Source organism: Sander vitreus, chromosome 15 (genome assembly GCF_031162955.1).
Source record: "Sander vitreus isolate 19-12246 chromosome 15, sanVit1, whole genome shotgun sequence".
Classification (NCBI taxonomy): Eukaryota; Metazoa; Chordata; class Actinopteri; order Perciformes; family Percidae; genus Sander; species Sander vitreus.
In genome coordinates this window covers 10093550-10103961 of record NC_135869.1, presented here as the reverse complement: position 1 = coordinate 10103961, position 10412 = coordinate 10093550, and the positions used below count along the sequence as shown (strand labels likewise).

The 10412-nt window shown below is 37.0% G+C and overlaps 2 protein-coding genes across 2 annotated transcripts in view; one reads left to right on the top strand and one right to left on the bottom strand.

Annotated features, from left to right (window-relative positions):
- The window catches only part of ifi35 (interferon-induced protein 35), a 6201-nt gene extending 2762 nt beyond the window's left edge, over nt 1–3439 (bottom strand). Inside the window, exons 1-6 of the mRNA XM_078268728.1 lie at nt 3361–3439; nt 2991–3017; nt 2607–2687; nt 1508–1666; nt 228–344; nt 3–147 (exon numbers count right to left, since the gene is read on the bottom strand). Coding sequence (XP_078124854.1) covers nt 3–147; nt 228–344; nt 1508–1666; nt 2607–2687; nt 2991–3005 — 517 coding nt within the window. The 5' untranslated portion in view covers nt 3006–3017; nt 3361–3439. The remainder of the gene's footprint in view (nt 1–2; nt 148–227; nt 345–1507; nt 1667–2606; nt 2688–2990; nt 3018–3360) is intronic.
- A 1109-nt stretch (nt 3440–4548) lies between these two features.
- Nucleotides 4549–8061, top strand: rpl27 (ribosomal protein L27). Its single transcript, XM_078270048.1, has 5 exons — nt 4549–4644; nt 5201–5283; nt 5811–5980; nt 7456–7566; nt 7975–8061. Exons 2-5 carry the CDS (start codon nt 5203–5205, stop codon nt 8021–8023), a joined length of 411 nt encoding a protein of 136 aa, XP_078126174.1. The 5' UTR covers nt 4549–4644; nt 5201–5202; the 3' UTR covers nt 8024–8061.
- The last annotated feature ends 2351 nt before the right edge of the window (nt 8062–10412 follow it).

Sequence of the window (10412 nt, the reverse complement as noted above, 5' to 3'; positions counted from 1 at the left end):
ACCGACTTCTTCCTCAAATGTAACCAGTGCCGTCCCGCCCTCCATCGGGTAAACTACTCGTGGCTTCATTTCAAATGTTTGTGCGTCGGCTTCGCTTTCTGTCGAGCCGGTGAAGACGACCTCCTTCTCTGGTACAGCTGTGAACACCTGGAATCAAAACGGACAGGTTTACTGGATGTGTGAGAGATTAGACTGCAGGCGGCGGTGGGTTGAGTTGATAAACGTACTTCACTCTGCTGTTTCAGGTGGTCTTTTTTAGCCTCTTCCTCCTTCAGAGCTTCCTCCACCTTTTGGATCTCCTTCATCAGTTCGCTCTCCTCCTGCTTCATCGAGTTCAGCTTCGCCTGCAAGACAGACAACGAAGCACTGAGGAAAAGCAACCTGTCAGTACCTTGAATCAATGGTACATATTTGAAATAACTATTTGTTCAGCAAAGGCCTTTTTATTATATTCCCTTTTGTTTTTTTATCTATTTAACGCAAATAGTTACTGCTTTTTTATAATGAATTTTCTCCTTTCATTTTTAAGTGCAAACCATGTTTTTACGGTTCTTAAAACTGCTACATAAATACTGTTCACAGGCTATGCATACGAAAAAGGATCTTCTTGAGTCAGTGTATGAACGTGATGTAGTCATGCAGAATTTGTATGTATTATAGGATCGATAAATACTAGTGTCTGAGTTTTAACCTCATTAAAAATGTGACATTTAAGTACATCTCTTCCTTCTCCCTTATTGAGAAAGCTAAGTATCTATGAATATGTAAATATTTTCTTCATTTCCGAAGTTTAACTACTAAACACAAGATGTCTCCAAAACTTGTCTAAGTTGCATATCGGACCAATGATTGATCAAAACTAGTTGTTATGAAAAAATGATCTCTACGTACACATGGGATCAAATATCTCTACGGTAATATATATCATTGTCCTTCTTCGTACAATAAGAGAATCAATACGCTGGCGCCAAATATTGATGTTTTAATTAATAAAATAAGGCGTTCAAAATAGATTTTCCTGCTCCAGAATTGCTACTCGGCTCCTCAAGGTGGCGTTTAGCACACAAATGAGGGGAACTTGAACATAAGTTAACTAGCCGAAGAGGAAGAGGTTTTCGACAGGATGGCGGACAGCAGTTTGAGTAAAATAACAGATGTCCCAGCTACATTTAAGTCTGGACCCATAGTTGCTCTATGGTTGTGTCATTTTAATTTACAGACTGAAAAACTTGTGCTGCAGAATTCTGCTGTTTTCAAACAGTTTGGACTTGCAATGAATAAAGAGAGAAAACCTGCACTTAACCTTTTCACAGGCATTTTGTATTCACAGTTAGACCGATATCATGATTATAGGATTGAATATATTGATTATCGCAGAATTGCTGTATTGGGGATATTATCTGTATTGTGAGTCGTGTATTGCGTATCGTACCCTGTGATTCCCACCCCTACTACACATACGTTCATCTTTCTGCACAGTGAAGCTTAAACATCAAAGCGTGGATACCTTTTCATTTTCAATCTGCTCTTTGTATGAGCGCTGGTCCTCTTTCAGATCCTGGGCCAGTTTGATGGAGCGTTGCTTGCACTTCTCGGTCATGTCCCGCCGGTCGTCTCTGCTGGCGGCCAGCTCCTGCTGCTCCTGGATCAGCTGTTCATGCTTTTTCTGTGGATACAAAAGCTGAAAATGAACATACTTTACCAAAGTAAGCAAACACAGGTGCATCCTTTTACGATATTTCCCCAAATTCAACCTGACATGTTGAAGCCTCTTTGAAAACTTATTTTGAGCATGACACAAACCCACTAAATTGTCCTTTTATAATTCCCCTTAACTAAGAGGGAATGTTATCTTCGGGTTTAATGTATTGCAATAAAGTGTCTTAGTCTTCTAATCTTCACTTTCAAGCGCTTTCTGCGGGCTAAATGATGACGTTAAAGCCATATGCCACATTTGTAAAGGCTGACGCTGCATGTCAAATGGATAATTCCTTTTGGTTCAAAATGGGAATTTTGGCATCTTTGGAAACTATGGGAAGTTAAATAATATGCAATATGAGTTTGGATCTGAATTAAAGAAGTTAAATAGGGCGTGGATCTCCCTTCAGTGTGTCTCACATGGTGGTATGTTGCCACTTTTTATCTTTTTAATATTTTACTGCATATTTTAATTTTGGATTTTTGTTTTTTAAAGTGAGAGGTCAAACAACGCCATTGTATAAATTCCTGTTTCCTAAAATAAATGACAATAAACTTGAACTTAACTGTATTGTTATACATACAGAAGCCTAAAGCATGTGTAGAATATGGCATTTAGATACATTGTATCTGTGTGAGTAACATCTCTTGTATAGCCTATGTCTATACTTATTTCCAATATTCAATTCAAGTCACAGATATTATCTGTATATCTGTATAATATTTGAAAATTCTTGTTTTTATTTAGTGCTTCTATTTCTTATATTATGTGCTGCTCTGTGCATGGAAACCTGTTAATTGGTAAAGTATAATCTGCTTCATGTTAAAACACCATACACTGCAGTGCATGCCACACTATACTGTCTACACTGTACTGCAGTACTGTCCGATACATGAGTTTAGTGCACCTTGTAGTTGGTGATTAAAGCCTTTATTCCCTCCAAGGTGTTCTCTAATGGCTGTGGGTCTGCCAACACCAGAGAGAAATCCTGAAACACATTGACACACGATTAATGGAGGATAAATAAACTCATATTTTTCATATTAATGTAAAAAATCCTTTAAGACCTAATCAAGACACAGGATGTATAATACAGAAGAGCTTTAAGTTAGGTAGACTTCTTTTTATGAAGATAAGTTAGTAAAAACAGTTCATCTCACAGAGGAAATTGTATGTAACATGAATATTACAGATAGGCATAAATTCAGTAAATTAGCCTATAATGTGTATATATTTTTTAACAACATAACAAGGAAGAATAACAACACGAAGAAGCAAAGTGACGTCTCACCTCATCTGAAGACATAGTGAAAGTAATCTGAAATAAATCACAAAATATTACAGTTTTTGCATGTTGTCAGTCAAAGTCAGTGTATTAAATGTAGTTATTAACATATGCCTAACAAAGACGGTGTGTCAGTCAGGAATAACACTGTTAAACAATAAGCATTTGGCTATAGATACACTGTAGGCCCCATTTTCAGAGAAACAAACCACCGACTCTTTAAATATCTTTTAATACGTGAGAATCATTTTAAATAAGTCACATTCAACAAGAGTTATGACATCTGAAAACTAACATGCTATCGTTATATTAATGTGTTGAACCAAACTTAGCAATATTTAAGTTTTTATTAATAAGCAGTTAGGTAAGAACTTACATCCAGTCGACGATCTGTGCGTAAGTCGCGTTTATTCTTTCGGTTTCTTTTCCCGAGCAGCAGACAGAAGCCTATGTGTGGTGCTGCATTCAGGTGCTGTCGGGAATATTCTCTCGTTACCCTTTTAACAAGCGCAAAGCACCAAACTTATAATATTTAAATAATAATAATTATGCCTACATTTTTATTGTAATCATGACGACTTATAGTTTAACCCATTTTAGTGTAAAATTTAAGTTTTACTCCATCTTGCAGCTGTAATTACTAGTTACATTCAAAGCCACTTCAAAGTACTGAAATATTTTATGTAAAAGTATAAATCACAGCAATATCCTGTTACCAGTAAAAAGTCTGCATTCAAAATCCTAATAAAGTAAAAGTGCAAAAATATACTTACTCATTAATGCAGAATGGCCCATTTCAGAATGATATTATAATTAGTGATGCACTAATGTGTTCATTACTTTAATGTTGCAGCTGATAAAGGTGGAACTAAATTTAACTACTTTATATAGAGTATGATTTAATAATATATCTTAATTTATTAGTTGATTTATGTTTTGTATTAATAGACCTTTTTCACGGCAGACATGTTGACATGTCGTAGTAGGAAAAGCACAGGTGTATTCAAAACCATTAATGATGGCTGCATTCCACTTAGGAGAGGCCCTGGTGTTGTGCATGCTGACTCACTGGAATAGCTTACTGGGACACTTGATGGAATTAAGTCATCGTTAAGGTTATCAATTTCAGCTGTGCTTTTCTTACTATGATAAGTCAAAAATGTCTGCTGTGAAAAAGGTCTATATTGTAAATCTGCAAAGTAACTAAAGTTATCAAATAAATGTGGTGGAGTAAAAAGTACAATTTGCCTCTAAGATACAGTGGAGTTGAAGTATAAAGTTGCATAAACGGAAATACTTAAGTAAAGTACCTCAAATACGTATAGTGCTTGAGTATATGTAGCATAGCCTACTTAGTTACATTCCCCCTCTGCTTTGTTATTTGTCCACCACACAGTTCATGCTGTGAACTAATTAAACATTAAAATATATAGCTAACGTCATTTCTTTTTATTAAAGAACTGTTTTTTCTTAAAAAAAAGAAGAAAAAAAAAGAAAAAGAACATTTTAGCAGTGTGATGCATTTTTAAAGAAATAAATAAACGCTCTTTATCAACAGAAAGTTACACACGGAAGTGACGTAGGTGGATCAGTAGTGTCAAAGGTCACAAAAACCATCTCGGCTTCCTTTCCTGTTAGCGGTGGCCGTAGAACAGCATCAGTGAGTGAAATTTCCCTTGAAACAATCTTCATCCATCGCTCCTAATCTGGATAATTTAACTGTTTTTATCATATCACATGTACGACCATCACTCCTTTAGCTAAGATGAGTCTGTTATTTTCGTGTATTTTGAATTGACAAAGGTAGAAAATAAGCGTTTAATGCAGCGCTTCGTCTCAGTAGAGCTCATTTCAACATGGCAGCTTCCTTCATGTTGACGCACAGTTTACATTTGAACCATCTGTTGAAGACGCTGACTTTATGTGTTCACACTGTCTTGTGCCATTTGGTTTTACTATAACTTAACTAGATGTAACCGTATCCATAGCGTGTGAAAATAAATGTTAAAAGCTCTAGAAATTGTTTGATAGCCGTACCTTAGCCAGATGCTAATGCTACCTTAGCCCGCTAACCGGGCAGTGACAACGAGCCGAGAACTGATATTTCCCCAGGTTTCAGTGTTTGACTTAGTCATGTTCACATCTGTAATGTTGCTATTGACGTATTGGATTTGATGAGGTTATACATGAGTTTGACAATATTTTCTTTGTGGCAGAAATGGGCAAGTTCATGAAACCTGGGAAGGTGGTGATGGTCCTAGCTGGACGCTACGCCGGGCGCAAGGCTGTCATCGTCAAGGTAAAACATTGCTATGGGTGGATTTTATCCGCTGCTTAATAGGCCTGCCAAAGACCTGTCTGTGTATATATACATGTTCAGAGCGGACATATAATAATTCATTCACTGGTAGGTCTCCCATGTTCACCTGCAAGGGTTTACTGACTTTTCCAGTACTGTTATATCCACCTACCTCATAACTTAACGTTATAAAGCTACATTAATCATTCCAGCAGTTTACACCAATGCACTATTGTCTTACTGTTTTCAAATGTCAATTTTATTGTGCATTTGTAGTTAAATGCTTGTTTTACCGTTGCTCAGCTTTGTTTTTAGCTGCAACCATTGAGAACAACGAAAACCCAGTGTTATATTATTTGCATGTGTTCACATACTTGGCAAATAAAGCTAATTCTGACTATTCACATGGTCTAACACTAACATTAATCAGTTACTCTTTGCCAAATTCAAATGTTAAGTATGTGAAATAAGCAGCACCAGTTTTGGTTAGTGTCTGCCTGTCGTTTCTAATATTTGTCTCTTTGCAGAACATTGATGATGGCACAACCGACCGTCCTTACAGCCACGCTCTGGTCGCAGGCATCGACCGCTATCCCCGTAAGGTGACCACAACCATGGGCAAAAAGAAGATTGCCAAGAGGTCCAAGATCAAGGCCTTCGTCAAGGTGTTCAACTACAACCACCTCATGCCCACCAGGTTGGTGTCTTTTGTCTATTCACATTACCCTATGATAGGAGATTCCATTGCTAACTTACTTATTTTACTGATGTGCGGCAGCATACTTAAAGCGCTTATTCCCCAACAATACAAATGTGGCAGTAGGTTGATAAAGCAAAACATTATTTGCAGAATAAGTGATGCACTTTAAGGCTAATGATGGACATGAAACTGTACTTTTCAATCACTGTGAAAGGAGATTAATAGTACAGATGTATCGGTGGGCATAAAAGTATAAGAGAAACAAACTGCAACTCCCAACCTGCATTTTGTTAGGAAACATTTAATTGCTGAGCCTAAAATTAAATTTCATGTGCTGCTAACTGCTAGATTAAAGCTACCCAAACAGTCATCACTTTATGATTTTATGAGAATTTTGTATAAATTATGCAAATATGAAGCATTTTGTTCCCAACTACCTCTTCATAGCAGTAGTGATCTAGGCTCATGTCTAGTGTGGCATTTAGAGTTGACCACCAGACAAAACTGAGGGAAGAACAAGTTCTCATACTTAAACTGATTGCCATAATCATTTATTGCTGAATTAACCAGGAGATGGCGTTTTTGTCTTAAGCAAAATGAGGATATCATTAACAGGGAAGTTATTTAAAAATGTGAATTTACAGCGGGGGGGGGGGGAAATGCATCAGAAACCAGCGTCTGCTTCACAGTACTATTGTCGATTTTTATAGAATTTACATGAGAAACTTGTATAACAGCTATGTGTTCAGTCATTCTGGTCTTTGGGTTGCTTCTATGGATCACATACACATTAAACCTCCTCACCCCAGCATTACAGACTCACTCAACAAAACAATATGAAGACAAACCAGTTTTTAATTTACAAAATGAATCTGTATAAATGTCTGACAGTCCAAACATTGTATCAGCGATTTGTTTTCCTGACGTATATACTTTAGACCATAGCTTATACATTTACTTTATAGACATTCCAACCTGGAGTGGTTGGAAAGTTTAATATATTTATTTAGCTATTAGCTCTGATGCAGGAAACTATTCAGTTTTATTGTCGCATTGTAAATTTGATGATGCTTTTGCAACTTCATTCTGGAGCAATATTTAAACATGACAAATATTTGAGTGAGACAAAGAGTGGCTGTTGACTAAACATGTCCCCTGCTTAAGTGTGTTTTGCCTGAAATGTTGCTTCTTTTAATCGGCTGCATAACTTCAAGTAACTGTTTAATTCCTCTGCATATACTGAAATGCACGTAGATGTAATGAGCAGGTTTACGATCCGATTGCAAGTTTGTGTGACACCCAATGAGAATCTGAGCTGTGATAGTGTTGCTAATCTTTAGGTACCTTCAGCTGCTCTTGTGTGAAACACTTGTGTTCAGATGTAAAACAGTATAAAGAAAGCTGTTCTGCTGAATAAACCTCCCTTGGTTAAGTGGAGGATTTAAACAACCAGTTTTTATCGTTTCCTTCAGATACTCTGTGGATATTCCTCTGGACAAAACTGTTGTGAACAAGGATGTCTTCAGGGATCCTGCTCTCAAGCGCAAAGCCAGGCGGGAGGCCAAGGTCAAGTTTGAGGAGAGGTGAGTTCATGCAGTTCTGATAGCTTCTCCCTCAGTGTGCTTCTGATTGGACTTTAAGAGAACATTCAGGCAAATGATGGTAGAAAAGTGTCTCTTAAATAGAAGTTCCACCGGTTCAACCAGAGAGATTGCCTTCACCACATGCTGTTAGTGATGTGACACGCCTTATCATAATGCTCATCACTAATCACTATCTTTTGTGAATGCATAATTTGCTTTTGTGTAATAATCCTGATGGCAAACATCAGTAGTCAGGCCAAAAAGCCTTTCTATTGCTGCAGTTCCCCCCCCAAGAGATCAGTTGCCCAGATTTTGGTGCAGGTAACTCTGAAAACCGACAGGTTGACCTCTCTGTTCTGTGACGCGTTATCAGATCCGATGTGCTAAACTACCGTGTTCTGTTTTTAGGTACAAGACGGGCAAGAACAAGTGGTTTTTCCAGAAGCTCAGATTCTAACTTCACTTTGGTTTCACAAATAAATGTTTAAAAATGGATTTTGACTGTTGTCTCTTTATTTACATTCTGAAGTATTTTTACTTCTTTGCCAAGTTCCCCAGTCTGTTAAATTAAGGATTATTGGTCTGGTTCCTACAATACTTGTGAAAATCCTTTTGAAATGGAGAAATGGTTTCAGTAGTTGTAGTTGTACTGCATGTACTATGGAAAGGTTTAAACCCATTTTAGGAGCACTAGTAAGTACCCACATACAGTTCTGTTCAGAATAATAGCAGTGTGTTTTAAAAAAAAAAAAAAAGTGAATAATGCTCAAAATCCTTTAGAATAGCTTTTAATTCCATAATATCAATGACATGGGAACACTGCACATTCAATTCCAAATCAAAACATGACCAAAATTGATCAAGTTTGTGTTATACCTTTACAGAAAGGGAAGAAAAAAGGAATATTAGGCTGTTATTTATTGTTGGCAGTATTTGCATTTTTCTTTACAAACTCAAACATTTACTGTAAAAACAAATGTCTCAAGGGTTTGCTTTACTTTGAATCACTGCACTAATATTTAGTTGCATAACAATTATTTCTGAGAACTGCTTCACATCTGTGTTGCATGGAGCCGACCAACTTCTGGCACCTGTGAACAGGTATTCCAGCCCAGGACGATAGAACTACATTCCACAATTCCTCTGCATTACTGGGTTTTGCTTCAAACAGCATTTTTTTGATGTCACCCCACAAGTTTTCTATGGGATTGAGGTCTGGGGATTGGACTGGCCACTCCATACCATCAATCTTGTTCATCTGGAACCAAGACTTTGCTCGCTTACTGGTGTGTTTTGGGTGATTGTCTTGTTGAAAGACCCATTTCAAAGGCCTTTCCTCTTCAGCATAAGGCAACATGACCTCTTCAAGTATTTTGATGTATTGAAACTGATCCATGATCCCTGGTATAAATAGGCCCAACACCACAGTATGAGAAACATCCCCATAACATGATTTTTCCACCACCATGCTTTACGGTCTTCACAGTGTACTGTGGCTTGAATTCAGTGCATGGGGGTCGTCGGACAAACTGTCTGCGGCCCCTAGACCTTTGCTCTCATCAGTCCACAGAATGTTGCCCCATTTCTCCTTTGGCCAGTCAATGTGTCCTTTGGCAAATTTCAACCTATTCAGTTCATGTCTTTTTTTTCCAGCAATGGGACTTTGCGGGGGCTTCTAACTGATCGTAACAGTACTCGCAGGTAACCAAGTCTTGTTTGCTTTTCCTGGAGCTGATCATTGGTTGAGCCTTTGCCATTTTGGCTATTCTTCGATCCATTCGAATGGTAGTTGAGTGTTTTTTCCCACGTCGTTCAGGCTTTGGATGCCATTTCAAGGCGTTTGAAATCATTTTGGCTGAGCGGCCTATCATTTTCTGCACTTCTTTGTTTTCCCCTCTCCAATCAACTTTTTAATCAAAGTCTGCTGTTCCTCAGACCAATGTCTGGAATGACCCATTTTGCTGAGTATTTCAGTGTGAAATGCACTATAACCACCATGCACAACATTTGCTTCCTTCCTTCCTTAAATATGGGCCATAACTGACACCTGTTTCTTCACAGAATCAATCACCTCACTAATTGAACACAACACTGCTATTATTTTGAACATGCCCCTTTCAATTACAGATTCAATTACACAGAATGAGCAGCATGCATGTCATGACTGTTGGGTCTGTTGGTTTCTATGACTCTACAACACTTACTAGTAAACTATTTGCCATGTAGAAATATCACTTCTACCAAAAAAATTGATTTATGACGTTAGTGATGTTGTACTGCTATTATTCTGAACACAACTGTACATTAAGTTTCGTTTTGAGGTACCTGTACTGACTGGAGTATTCACATGTTATGCTACTTTATGATTTTCCTCCACTACATTTGTGACAACTTAACTAATTTACTTTCTGTTTTGATTTTACAAACAAAACTTATGATCATGTAAAAATATTCATTATAAACCATTAAAGTTAAAATCCTCACTTTAATAATTAACAAAATACTGCTCACAGTACACATGAATGCATTAGTAATAGTGTATAAAATGTGCAGATTTTTATTTATTTTTTGCATGACGATACTTTGTGTAAGTGTATTCAAAATTTTAAAGTAATAGTACAAAAGTATTACCATCAAAATATACTTTAAAGTAATGAAAGTAAAATTACTCCTACAGAATAGCCCATTTCAGAACAATCTATTATTGGATTATAATTATTGATGCAATGTGTTTATCACTTGTTGCAGCAAATAAAATTGGGGCTAATTTGAATTGATATACTTTTTTTGTGATGAAGTTTATTTTTAACACAAAATACAATTTGCAACATGAACATAACCCTCGT

Coding starts and splice junctions, on each gene's coding strand:
- rpl27 (XM_078270048.1), top strand. CDS start 5,203: ATGGGCAAGTTCATGAAACCTGGGAAGGTGGTGATGGTCCTAGCTGGA. Junction 5,284..5,810: donor GCAAGGCTGTCATCGTCAAG/GTAAAACATTGC, acceptor GTCTCTTTGCAG/AACATTGATGATGGCACAAC. Junction 5,981..7,455: donor AACCACCTCATGCCCACCAG/GTTGGTGTCTTT, acceptor CGTTTCCTTCAG/ATACTCTGTGGATATTCCTC.